The following is a 14,575-nucleotide window of genomic DNA, read 5'->3' on the forward strand; positions in this document are numbered from 1 at the left end:
ATCTGTGTGGGAAGAACAAGGTATTCTATGAGATTAAAAGAGGTGATGATCCTAAAGGACTAAAAACGTCAGGCAACTTCATGGAAGAATTCAGTTCTGTGCACATGTATTGAGTATCTCAGCTGTATGAAGTACCACTCCATTTGCGCTACAAAGATAATTAATAAGGTATCCAGGGAATTTGACAGAGGAACTATTTGCTGTTATTTTCACTTGGAAACCCAGATTTACTTAACTAGAATGGTTAAGAGTAGAAAGTTGAGTTGAGTAGACAGTGATTTAGCATATCAGAATGAAGTGGAACAGTCACAAACTAATGTGAATGCTGGTGCACATGCAACGTAATATGATTTGCATCTTGAAGGATGCATAGAATAAAATAGCTAGAGGAGAATTTATTTGGGCAAGGACTCAGCATAGAGTATGATGCGCTTTTAGAATTAAAAATAAAATTATGCCTGCATTACTGGTTACGTTCATTTTATATATGCATTTCCTCCTTATTATGTTGCTATTCTTCATGCCTTATGGGTCTTATTTAAGAAGGAAGAAATCATAGAATTTGACTTAAATATCTTTTAAGGTATTAGTACTCATACCTTTTATCAGTCAAATAATGTGTCATGTCCAGTTTGGTTATAGTTAGATGCCTGTCCTCATTCAGCAGTCTGGCAAGTGTGGGAATCCTTGTCAGACGTGCAGTGTGCAAATGAAGGTGAGAGTGAGTCTGTATATTCATTCTATTTCTGTAAAGCACAGGGTATACTGATGGTTTTAAAGTACTACCTTTGTATATGCATGTTCTGCACAATTTGTTTTATTACTAAAGTTCTCTGTTTAGCATAGATAGTAGCTGTTTATTAATTGGTGAAAATACACATCTTACACTTGAGAATTACATAAATATCTTATTACAGTAGCATGAATATGCTGTATTAAATATTTAAATGTTAATTTTTTCAGCTACCAACCAGTAGTTGACTACATAGATGCTCAGTTTGAGGCCTATCTCCAAGAAGAGCTAAAGATCAAGCGTTCTCTCTTTAATTACCACGATTCTCGCATCCATGTGTGCCTCTACTTCATCTCACCTACAGGTCACTCTCTGAAGACACTGGATCTCTTAACAATGAAGAGCCTTGACAGCAAGGTGGGCTTAGAAAAGGAATCAGCTTATGCTTTAATATTTATTTTGAACTATTAAAATATCTTTGTGATATGTATATATATCTTAACTTTTATTCTGTGCATTTTAAAAACATTTGATAAATTTCAATCTTAGGTTATTTTCCAGGGAAATTCAATTTGGAAGATGAACTGCAAAGAAAAATATGTTAACATAAAACTTTAGTCCTTTTTTTAGTGATTAAATTGCATGCCAGAATTTGACACTGATTTTACTTAATGATGCTATTGAGAAGAAGTTCATTGACAAAGGTTGAGATCTAATGTTTCATCATGTGTTATAGTAATTATGTTTAATTTGAACCATACCAAGAAAAGCTAGTTTTGAACATCTGAGCAAAGAAGTGGTATATAAATTCAGGGAGCTATAAAAATAATATCCACAAATTAACTCACTTTGGGGTTTTTTTAATTCATTTTTTTTAATCTGCGTAGAAGATGGTTGAAGACTACTATCTTATTCTAAAAAAACTCCAGAGTTTTCCCATAACCTTTGATGGTGTGAGAAATGCAGTTTTCATTATCCTGCCTAATGATTTTATGAAATAGGATTCAGGGAAAAGGGCATTCTGTCCAGTACTACTCTCTATGTAGAAATCCGTGTGGAAAGCATAAAGCTGCCAGTGAGGTCATGGTACATAGATTGATTGATTTTTGACTAGTTGCACAGTCCCCTGGATTTAGCAAAAATTTGATGAAGCTTACATGATAGTCTATTCATCTGATTAGATGTTGTAACCATTTACCCAGTATTTTAATAGTTGAGTCTGATTATATGGAAACTCATAAAATCAAGCATGTGCCAGTTTGTCTTAGCTAGACAGAAGCAACATGATGTAATCTGTATAAACATTATAGAATTTGGTGTCAGTAGAGGCCGGTTTTAAATACTGGGTCTGTCCCTTAATAGCTTTGTGGTTTTTGGCAAGTTTGTTTAGCCCCCTGAGTCTCAGTTTCCTCACCTCTAAAATAAAAATTTAAGGAGAAAAATACCTACCTCAAGGGACAGATGTGAGGGTTAATTAAACTGATATCTTGTCTTTTATTCCTAAGCTTGACATGGAAAGTTATCTTATGCAAACAGTGTAAAATCTCTTTCCCTCCCAGCGACATACAAATAAATGGATATGTAGCATTCAGTCTGTGATATACCCTCCCAGTCTAATTAGAGTGATATTCTTGGCTAGGAATGTCTGAGGTACTCCCCCAACTATATTACTCATAGCATGCCCCACAGATATCCTTCCCAGGACCAGTGTCATGGCTGAGCCGGCCCTTATAGCTCTTTTACTATGATTTCAGGATGCACTTCAGCCAGATACCATCAGGGAACTTTGAAGAACAAGATCTATTACTCACAGGTCCTGGAGGGTACACAACATGTAGGAGGGCCACACAATAAAGTTGACAGTGAACCTGGGCTCTGCTTTTATTAGGGTTTAAAGTCGGGTGTCTAGGGTTTTGCGGGTTCACTCCTGGCAAATTTAAAGGATAAGAGTGGAATTAGGGCACGGGGAGGGAGAAGTGGGCTCACTCAAGTGGTCAGTTACCTGGGTAAGTCACCCAGGTTTTCTAAAAGGGGAGCTTCATGGGTGGGGGTGGCTTTGTGCTTTATTCAGTTTTGCTAGTAGCTGTGTCATACACTTGGCAATATGTTTATTCAACTTGGATGTCTTTGAAATGAGTATCTTGGCAATCAAAAGCTTAACGTTAGGCACTTACATTAGAGCATGCTTCTGCTATTTACTGTGGAAGCAATTATAAGTTATTAACTTGGCATAATTTATTGACAATCTAAGTATACAATATTGAAACCAAGAACTTGGCATCAAATTTTTATGTACTTTGATTAATTTAGCATGAAAGCTGTTTGCCCATAATTGCTGGAAAGTTTTCATGGGTAGATGAAAAAATCTTTATCTTCTGTGGAGCATATTAAGACTAATAAATCTGAATATACATAGTAAGTCACTGTGAAATTGGAGAAGAGCAAGAAATTTACGAATAGAGTACGAATTATGACTTTTACTTTTCATTCTGAAAATTACATTGATATCTCACTCTCTTGATACATATGATTAGTTAGCCTGAAGTTTTTCTCTAAAACCAACTAAATAACCAAAAAACAAAAACCCTACAAACCCTTAGATTTGTGGAGACATTAGTCTTTTGTGGGACTAATGTTGTAAAGTTAGTCCGTCTTCACAACCCCAGATTTCTTCCTCTTTGGCCAGTGATAGGGCTTTAATGCTAAGAGTGTTATTCCTTTGAGTCATGAAAACTTTCAGTTAATATTCATAAAATTTCCTTCCTTCAACATCTAGGTAGGAGTCTCTAACAACAGGGTTCAGATAGGATGTATTGATTGGGGAGAGGACCTGCTGAAATGAGGGGCAGAAGGAGAAACTCACCTGCTTCATAGTTTTGCCAAGGGATCAATTACTCTTATTATTTAGTGCTTAGATTATTAAGAAATAAAAAATTCTTAGTGAATTAAGCAGATGATCTCAGCTTCCTGCTTACATTTTGTATGTGATAGAATTATAAGAGACGTTGAAAAAGAAAATGTAAAATTTATAACCCTAAATTCAGGTGTAAGATTAATCTTATAAGAACTCTGCATTTTAAAAGGAGTTACTATTAAGGCCAGCATCTGTAGGAATGATTGTATAGGGGAATATGGTGACAATGACAAGCCAGAGATTTTCTAGGTTAGGAGTTGGCAAGCTTTTTCTATGAAGGGCCAAGTAGTAAATAATATTTTAGGCTTTACAGGCCATATGGTCTCTGAGTTAATTGCTCATTTCTGCTATTGTAGCATGAAAGTGGTCATGGATAATATGTAAATGAGTGAGCCTGGCTGTGTTCCAGTAAATCTTTATTTATATCAACAGGCAATGAGCTGGACCATAGTTTGTTCATCTGATTTAGGTTAAAAGTTTGTCGAGACTGAGTGGTTTTGAATGCAAAAAACATAGAATTAAAAAAATAAATCCTCAATTGTGAGATTTTGTTTTTTCTTTATTGTTGGTAGGTGAACATTATACCAGTGATTGCCAAAGCAGATATAATTTCTAAAGCTGAATTACAGAAGTTTAAGATCAAGCTCATGAGTGAATTGGTTAGCAGTGGTGTCCAGATATACCAATTCCCAACAGATGATGAAACTATTGCTAAAATCAATGCTTCAATGAATGTAAGCTCCTAGTTGAATGTTAATTCTGTTTTACATGTGAAAAGAGTAATGTATAAATGACATTCCTACTAACACACTTTCACTTGCGTCTTCTCAAAAGACTTCACACAAGGTGAATTTTCAAATGTTCAGTATAGAAAAATGTTTTATTTTCTAGAGTTGGGAAAAATATAAAGAGAATATATTTTTGAGCATATTTTCTTTCCTCTACTTTTACCTAAATAGAATGATACATTAGCGAGGCTAGGGTTCTCCTTTTGTGGCACTATACTTCCTAATTGCCTTAGGAAGATGCCTTTCTATCCTGTCTTTAAAAACATGTGAAGTCTTTATACTCTCCCTTGGAATGCTTTAGAATCTTAAAACCTTTAATGATATGTTTCTAATCTGGTATTTAAGCTCATTCTCCCTTACGGTGTTACATGTACATATTAAACATTCATATAACTTTTAATTTAATATAACCAAATATGGCTAATTTCTTTGTGTTACTTTCTCCAAGCTACTAAATTTCTTACATATCTGGTTATATTTTGAAGGGTCATGGGTTTTGGAGTTATATAGACTTAACCATATGTTCTTCTGGGAGTTATTAACCTCCCTGAGACTGTTAACTTACCTACAAAATTGGGTTAATACCTATTGTATGTGTTGTTGTGAGGAGACAGTCCTTGTTCACTGCCTAACACATTGACATTCAGTAACCCTGCAGGCTATTTCTCCTTTTCCTTTTCTGATTTTTCATTCAGATACTTTAAATATATAAAAAGCTGACTATGTAAATGAAGTGATCTCAATACCTATGTGTTATATTGTCTTCCAATCCAATTTTATTTTTTGTGCCCACTTGGAATAATTTTCCAGAAAGGCCCAATTAAGACACTGTCAGTTATTAAATATTAAACAAAACACTTAATACGTTTTATATTAGACTTTTCCCCTGTATTAATCCTCAGTTTCAGATAGACCAGTCTATTCACCGTTTCCTAAATCTAACTATTTATGTCTTTGTTCAAAATCTTCCCCTTGCCAAAGTTAGTTCTTACTCTCCTTGATCCATCTCTGGTTTAGGTTGTATCTTCTTGCTTACAATAATCCCTCACTCTTCTAAGTTTATGTAGCATTTATTGCATTTAGCATTAGTTTTGGACTTAAATATTGCTTCATATTATCATATATCTGTGCACACACTAAATATAGACATATGTTTTAGTTATGTATTTTGTGTGTGTGTGAGTATATGTACTTGTGCAATTTCCTAAACATTGTTTTTTAGAACCAAGATAATGTTGAGGGAAATTATACTAATACTAGAATTTTTTTTTGTATTCCTATTACGTAATACCTTGCATGTGGGGGATGCTCAATAAATAATTTTCTTTATAGGGCCTAAAATTTACTCTTAGAGAACAATTGGCACATATTCACTGCCAAGTTTTAAAATTGGAGGCATAGCAGGTCATTTGATTTTAATAACTTCATTATTTAGTAAATTTTCTCTAATCTGTTATTTTTATAAAACTTGTTTTAGTTAGGCATTTATCACAGTAATATGAGATATGATTGATATCATGGTTCCTTTCCAGGGACATTTGCCATTTGCTGTTGTAGGAAGTATGGATGAGGTAAAAATTGGAAATAAGATGGTCAAAGCTCGCCAATACCCTTGGGGTGTTGTACAAGGTAAATGAGATGAATGATGACTAGGAATATGTATGTCACCTAACAGTCTGAAAGTAGCATTCAGTATATTCTGAGGTATTATTTATTTTGGGTTATGATTTGTTTATCAGGAGTGTGGAATGTGTTTTATTTTAGTCAACTCTGTAGAGGCTGGCAGAGCTTCTCTATTTTCTGCATGATCCCACACACATTTCGTGTCTGGTGTGCCAAGACATTCAGATGGTAGAAAGCACTGGTCAGGTCCTTTGAACAGAATTTGAGGGTAAACACTAGTGTTTGAACATGATACATAAACTAATTACTAGGTAATTCTGGGCACAGTAAACCATCTTGTACATTTACATATTTTCACTCATCAAAGTATTACTATTTCTAAAACAAACGAGTCAGGCAATTAAGAAACTTTAGGATTTATCTAGCATTATAATGAATAAGTAATTAGTACTATCTGGTTCATTTACTTGTGGTGCTAATTAATGGGGAATGGATTACCTCTACTAGTACTGATTTCCCAGTGCTGCTTCTTTTTTAAATTGACAAATTTGTAATTAATAAAAATATTGACAAAACTTAACATTTTTAATGTGTAAAAAAATATACAAATAGTAATTGTACTTAAAACTATTCGTTTCAATAACACATTTATTTGTAGTCTTTGAGCCACTGTAAACAGATGAAGGACCATGTAAGGAGGACTCAGTGTATTTATTCATTAATTCTGTATCGTGTCAAACATAGCATCATAAATGTGACATTGTATAAAAAGAATTTGATAATTATAGCATGTATAGGTGGTATCTTGAGTACTTTGAAGTTTTAGTATAATAATGTTACAGACTCTTTTTAAGCACTTTGTGAAATGTCCTGAGGATGGTTTTGTAAATTGCTAACAAAATATTAGTGAAATAACTGGAGCATATGGTAACATAACGTAATGTATTTCTTTCCTGTTTATCTATTGCCTACTAAATTTAAAGCAATCTCCCAGTCTGTTAATTTACATGCCTGTAATTCAGTGTATATATTTCAAGAGTTTCTTCCTTGGTTATTTATATAAAATAGTTGTAGGTAACTGATCATTTTACTGTTATTTCAAATGTGTTTTTATACATTCATTCATTCAACAAATGCTAACTGTGTGCCAGGAATTAAAAATTGGTGTTGCTATTTTCTTGTTTTTCGGACTAGTGGAAAATGAAAACCACTCTGACTTTGTAAAGCTCCGAGAAATGCTTATTTGTACAAACATGGAGGATCTGCGAGAACAGACCCATACTAGGCATTATGAACTTTACAGGCGTTGCAAACTGGAGGAAATGGGCTTTACAGATGTGGGTCCAGAGAATAAGCCGCTCAGGTAAGGGGGGGGATTTCTCTGAGAAGCCAACCAAAGAGGAAGTTAGAACTATACTATGTTATATATCCAGGATGTTGGAGAATGTGGTTTTCAGAAATCAGGCAAACCATGAAGTAGAATCATTTCCTAATGATTAATTATTGTGCTTCTCAGATTAGTTGAGGCCTTCTTGCTTTTGAAGGGTCTCTAAGACCTCATCTGACTTGAAGTGTTTAAGAAAGAACATGGGGCAAAAGCCCACTATCTCAGTACATGCTGAAATGAATAACTAAAGGAAAGAACTCTCATTATTTGGTTCTATGTTTGTATTTTTCTGAAAAAGATGAAAGTATATTTATCCTTTCTTCTAAAAGAAAGTTAGAATGTGCATCATAGTAAAACAAACAAAAAAAAAACCACTTGGTTTTCCTCCTGATGAAAGTTTGGAATGACTTAAACTTAGGGAACTATCTTGTAAAGGAAAAATAAACATGCTTGCAGGAAGTCAGAGATTAGACTTGTTTCTTAAAATATTTCAGTATAGTTATAAGAATTTTAGAGCCTGATGACCTTCTTGCTCAGTGATTATAGCATTCAATGTTATAGTAAACTTGCTGGGTAATTTTATATGCTGCCACATTCCTCACTTTTTTTTTTCTTATTAAGATATGTAAACATGAAACTCTAATCCTTAACCTACTACATCAAATTTGATTTGATGTAGCATTCCAGAACAGTTTTTGCATGGAGGAAAGCATGAGATCTTTAAGACAAACACTCTTTCAAACTCTGTTATGGGACTAAGGATTCCTTTTTCATTTCATTATTTGCATTTCTGTCATTTCCCTGGCTGTTCCTATTTGCACTAGAGTAAACACAAAAGGAAGGAGGAGGAGAATGTTAAATCAATGCTGCTATTGCATATGACCTTTGGGAAGATTTAATAGATGAGGTTAAATTTTCAATTTTTTTTCTATCTATGGATTTAATTACTGTTTTAGCTTTAGTAGCATGATAAATTAAGAATTATATGTACTTAACCCCTCCTCACCAATTTCAGGCATGCTGTGCTTCTGGTTATGGGTCAGTTCCGATAAAATTATTTTCTCTATTGAAGATCTGGCTTTGCCACTGTTTCCCAGATGAGACTTTACTTCTTATTCTTTCAAGTCTAAGGGTCAATTCAGAGGTCTCATTGGGGCGCCTGGGTGGTTCAGTCACCAAGCTGGTGGTTCAGTCAATCAAATTTGACTCTTGATTTCAGCTCAGATCATGATCTCAGTGTTGTGAGATCAAGCCTCACATCAGGCTCCTCGCTAAGCATGGAGCCTGCTTAGGATTCTTTCTCTCCCCCTTTCTTTGCCCCTCTCCCACTTGCATACACATTCTCTCTCTCTCTCTCTCTCTCAAAGTACATAAATAAACATGAAAAAAATTCAGAGGTCTCAATGTACATTACTAAGACATGGATCCTGAGTGAGAGAAAGTGGGACAGCATTGAAATACTCTGAAAAGAGGGATTCAGGTTGTCTGGTGGGTCAGTCATCAGGCATCTGTGAAAGATTAAGAAAGACAGGTTCAGAATTTCCAGGGATGGGCCAAAGGATCTACATTTAAGTTAAAATTATCATTCAGTCATTTAGTAGATATTTACTCTTTGTCTCCCATCTGCCCCACACAGTGCTAGTCAATGGATATGTATGCACTGTGGGATTAAACAGAAACCCTGCCTTACAGAGTTTCTGGGGTAGAGGTGGGAGGAGGGTATTCTGGCCCTGTGTGGAAAATAGAGTCAGGATGACTGCTGTAGTAGTCCTGGTGAGACCAGAGAGGCTTGGATTAGGGTGGTAATGTAGAGGTAGTCAGAAACACATTTAGGACATCTAGTTTGAAGGTAAAGTTAATAGGACTCATTGATGTTTCAGATATGGGATGTAGAGGACAGAGGAATCAAGGATAACTCTAGTCACTGTGGTTGACCTGAGAAATGGCTGAATGGTGGTGATGTTTACTAATATGAGCAAGGCTGGGGAAAGGGTCAATTTAGGAGTTATGGTTGATAATTGAGAGGTTTGGGACATGTTAAATTTAAATTGCTTATTAAATATTACAGTGAAGAGTTTCGGTAGGTCCTTGCATAAATGAATCTAGTGCTTAGAAGTTAATGCTGAGATAATAATTTGGGAATCAACAGTGAATAACATTATGTAAAATCATAAATATTGTAAAGGTGTTTACTCTTTGCAAGGCTCTGGGCTAAGTGCTGGGGATATAATACTGAATAAGATCCTGTAGACATGGCTGTCATGGAGTTTACATTCTTGTAGGGGAGGCCAAAATCAATAACTAATTCCACAATCACAGTTGTGAAATACACACTAAGGGAGAGATGTTATATTGGGGGGGGGGTATCCTGATTTAATGTGGAAAATTAGAGACTTTCTTGAGGCAGTTACTGTTTTGAGCTAATAATTTGGGGAAATAAGAGAAAGACATGAAAAGACTGTGTAAGCAGAGAGAATAACATTTTGAAGTCTGTAGGAAGGTCAGTGTAGCTGGAGAACAGACAAGTTGGGGGGTATAAGATTGAGAGAAGAGGTAGATAGGAGTCAAACTGGGGAGGACCTGGTAAGGATTTGGGCTTTGTCCCAAGGGAAAGGCAAAACCATTCAAGGAGTTATATCATATTTGCATTTGAAATATCACTTTTAGCTATAATGCAAAGGTATTAAAGGGGTGTGCAAAGCTACTTTGGAGAGACCAGTGGGAGAGTAAAAGCAATGAAAATAGAACTAGATGTGCTTGCAAGATATCTAGAAGATGAAATTGAAAGAACTTAGTGATTGTTTGGGTGTAATGAGGTAAAGAAGCAAGAGATGTCAGAAGATGCTAAAAAAAAGACTTCTGGTTTCCTAGTATTATGGTTTCATTGGCTAGGCAGATGGTTGTTGCTTTCATTGAGATAGTTATCTCTGGAAGAACTGGCTTTTTTTGTGGAGCAGCAGTGATGGCCATGATGGAGATCAAAAGCTTGGTTTGGGACCTGCTGACATGAGTTTCCCCTCAAAAATCCAAATAACAATGTTGATAGGCACTTTGGGTACTTCTCTGGAGCTCAGAGGAGAGGGCTGGGCCAAAGGAATAAACTTAAGAGTTATCAGCACTTAGATGTTTATTTGAATGTATGGGTGTGGATGAGATTGCCTGGAGAGAGAAGTATATCTGGAAAGCAAGGTACCTTGGAAACAGACTTGAGTCACTCTAATATTTTTCAGCCAGAGAAGCAGATAGAAGAGATTGAGAAGGCTTGGGCAGGAAAGCCAGCAGTGTCATGTCTTGGCAGCCAAATGAAGAGGGTTTCAGGAAGGAAGAGGTCAGCTGTGTTGAAGCTGAGGATCAAGTTCTTGCTGTAGAAGTATAGCAGTGTAATACAATCCAGTTGCTTCCTTTACAGCTCTTTGAAAATGAAAACCACTCCGTCTAAAACAAAAAGGGCAATAGTTGGAAGACTACATTGGCCAAGACTTACAGATTCAAAGGGAAGGCTTAGAACAGGTAGAAACCAGTTTCATTCTATACTGGAAGTGGAGTGAATGAATTGAAACCATTTCCAGACTTTTAATTCTCTGCTTGACAATTTATAGCCCAGGAGAGAGTGTCCAAAGGCCTACCTTAGGACGTCTTGCCTCGTCTTGGCCAGAGAGGGCATGAATCTAATTAATTGTCCCATCATACGATATCCCCAGTGGGGAGAGGTAGCTCTCCAAAAGGTAATCAGGTAACAATACCAAAAGGAGGTATAGATAGATGGTGGGCAGTCGGAATCAAAGAGTGCTTAGAACATCTTTTTTTTTTTTTTTTTTTTTTTTGAGCATATCTTCAGTCTGGGAAACATCCGCTCACAAATCAGAAGAAGAATGGAAAATTGGCAAAGGAGGTTCTTCAATTTATGCCAGATTTCAGATTGGATAGGGAACAAGCAAGAAAAGATGGGGAACTAGATCTCAGTGTAAGGAAGACCTCTGCCTGCATGGGTCCTCTGCCATCCTTAAGAGAGAAGAAATTTCTTACTGGATTTCTTGAGTCAGGCATGGCAGATGTTTCTTCTCTTGGTGTTTTCTCATTTGTGAATGAATTATCTGATAAAGCTTCTATAATTCAGTATAGCCTGATGTCTTAGGAAGGTTTTACAGCTTCAAGACGTTGTATTCTATTTTCTGGGCAATGTTTTCCATTTAATTTGGGGTGTATGTAAAAATAGTCACTGTGATTTGGTTGGCATATGAAATCCATCCCTATTATATCTATCAATAAAAAATAGTTCTATGAACCTGTTAGGATGACCTTTATTCTTCACTGCCATACCGTCAGCTTGTTTTCCACTTACATTTTATTGTGAACAGTTATGCTGAGTCATAGTTAGCATCCTAATCTCCCAACACTGTTCAGGTGCTTATCATGAGGTCCCAGTAAATGGCATTATACTCTCCTCTAGTCTTAATTAACTGATCTTTAGTTATTTAAGCTAGATCAGCCATGCTTATAAAGCTCCTTAAATCCCCAAGTTATTTTAGATTAACATAACCACTCTTATTCCCCAAATTAATCATCTTTAACATTAGAGAATAGAAGGGACCTATAGATTTGAGGGACCTATAGTTTTGAAAAGAAGATTTTTGTAGTATTTTAGAGTTGCTTAAGTGTTTGGCGTGATTTTTTTGTGTTATAAAATTTGTGTCTTTGGAATTCTCAAGAAATAAATAACTTTTGCATTTAGTCTACAGCAGAAATGGAGAAAGTTCAGCAGGTTTATTAGAACTGTATATGAAACACAAAGAAATCCCAAGTGAAGGGACTGCAGTGATTTTCTTGATGAAAATGAATTTCTGAGAATTTTTTTTCTTCTTTGGTTTTCAACAGTGATACTTTAAGTATAGTAATATGTTGCGTTGAATATTCACAGCAAGCTACTTTTATATTAGAAAAAGCAAGAATTTTATATTAAAATAGCAAGAAAACCATTTTTTCATTTTCATTTAATGAATAAATCCATGATAGTAAACAGTGGTTGTCTTAGTTTTACAACACTAACTAATAAATCATTCCCTTACAGATTTTCTAAGAGTTTCTTTATGACTTTTTGAAAGATAGTGCAGGTTTCTTTACTTACAATTGGCTTTTGGTTGTCAAAGTTGAAAAACCATATGACATGGTGGAAAATATGCAGGAGTAGTACATTTTTATCTTTAAAAAAAACCAAAAATCTGACCTGGTTCAATTTCCAACTTTCTACTTACCAACTATGTTGCTTTGGGCAGATTACTTTACCTTTCTGAGCTTTAGTTTTCTTATCTGTAAAACAGAGTATTAGTGCTTGATCTTCACAGATGGTATGGGAATTAGATAGATACGGGAATTACCAGAAAATTACCTTGCTGTTAGCAGCTATTCAACAAATGTTAGGTCTTTTCTCTTTACCAGGTAGATTTATTTTCCTCCTAAGCAACTCAAGTGCTTATGTATGAACAGATAATGAGAACTTTTGAAAACATTTTAAAATTCACTTAAATTCCACATATTATTTAAATCAAGTTTGTCATCAAAGACTATCAAATCCAATATGGGGCTGGTGAAATGTAGTGAGGTTTCTGACAATGGTGAAGGTAGCCTGATAGATTTAGAGGCTTCTTTAAAATAAGACCAAAACAGGGAGGAGCCAAGATTACGGAACAGCATGGAAGTCTTTTTGCATCTCACATCCATGAAATACAGCCAGATCAACGCTAAACCATCCTGCACCCCTAGAAAACTGATTGGAGGATTAACACAACAATCTGCACAACCTGAGCCACAGAACTCAGCAGGAATTCACCCCATAAGAAAGAGCAGAAAGAAACAACAGCCAGAGACTTAACACAGATAAAAGCAAGATGTCTGAACCAGAATTTAGAATCACGATAGTAAGAATACTAGCTGGGGTCAAAAATAGATTAGAATCCCTCCCTGAAGAGATAAAAGAAGTAAAAACTAGTCAGGATGAAATAAAAAAATGTCATAACTGAGCTGCAATCTCGAATGCCATGGTGGCAAGGATGGATGAGGCAGAACAGCGAATCAGTGATATAGAGGACAAACTTATGGAGAATGATGAAGCAGAAAAAAAGAGGGAGACTAAGGCAATGAGCACGATTTAAGAATGAGAGAAATCAGTGACTCATTAAAAAGGAAAAACATCAGAATCATAGGGGTCCCAGAATATATATAGAGAGAAAAAGGGGTAGAAGGGTTATGTGAGCAAATCATAGTGGAAAACTTTGCTAACCTGGGGAAAGACACAGAAATCAAAACCCAGGAAACACAGAAGACTCCCATCAGATTCAACAAAAACTGACCATCAACAAGGCATATCATAGTCAAATTCACAAAATACTCAGGAAAGGAGAGGATCATGAAAGCATCAAGGGAAAAAAATCCTTAACCTACAAGGGAAGACAGATCAGGTTTGCAGCAGACCTATCCACAGAAACTTGGCAGGCCAGAAAGGAGTGGCAGAATATATTCAATGTGCTGAATTGGAAAAATATGCAGCCAAAAATTCTTTATCCAGCAAGGCTGTCATTCAAAATAGAAGGAAAGATTAAAAGTTTCCCAAACAACAATTAAAGGAATTTGTGATCACTAAACCAGCCCTGAAAGAAATTTTAAGGGGGACTCTCTGAGGGGAGAAAAGACAAAAAAAATACCAGAAGCAACAAAGATTAGAAAGGACCAGAGGACACCACCAGAAACTCCAACTCTACAAGAAACACAATAGCAATAAACTCGTATCTTTCAGTACTCACTCTAAATGTCAATAGACTAAATGTTCCAATCAAAAGACATAGGGTAACAGACTGGATAAGAAAACAAGATCCATCTGTATGCTGTTTACTTACAAGAGACCCACTTTAGACCTAAAGACACCTTCAGATTGAAAGTAAGGGGATGGAGTAGCATCTAGCTAATGTCAACAAAAGAAAGCCGGAGTAGCCATACTTATATCAGACAATCTAGACTTCAAAATAAAGACTGTAACAAGAGATGAAGAAGGGAATTATATCATAATTAAGGGGTCTATCCACCAAGAAGACCTAACAATTGTAAACATATATGCTGCAAATGTGGGAGCACCCAAA

The 14,575-nt window shown here is 35.7% G+C and overlaps 1 protein-coding gene across 4 annotated transcripts in view; it reads left to right on the forward strand.

Moving 5' to 3' along the window:
- SEPTIN10 (septin 10) overlaps window positions 1-14,575 on the forward strand; it is a 65,328-nt gene that overhangs the window by 36,395 nt on the left and 14,358 nt on the right. For all 4 annotated transcript variants that reach the window (XM_042981034.1, XM_042981036.1, XM_042981035.1 and 1 more), the window contains exons 5-8: window positions 964-1,150; window positions 4,220-4,381; window positions 5,968-6,064; window positions 7,253-7,421. In XM_042981034.1, coding sequence (XP_042836968.1) covers window positions 964-1,150; window positions 4,220-4,381; window positions 5,968-6,064; window positions 7,253-7,421 — 615 coding nt within the window. The remainder of the gene's footprint in view (window positions 1-963; window positions 1,151-4,219; window positions 4,382-5,967; window positions 6,065-7,252; window positions 7,422-14,575) is intronic.

This window comes from Panthera tigris, chromosome A3, assembly GCF_018350195.1.
Source record: "Panthera tigris isolate Pti1 chromosome A3, P.tigris_Pti1_mat1.1, whole genome shotgun sequence".
NCBI classification, from domain to species: domain Eukaryota; kingdom Metazoa; phylum Chordata; class Mammalia; order Carnivora; family Felidae; genus Panthera; species Panthera tigris.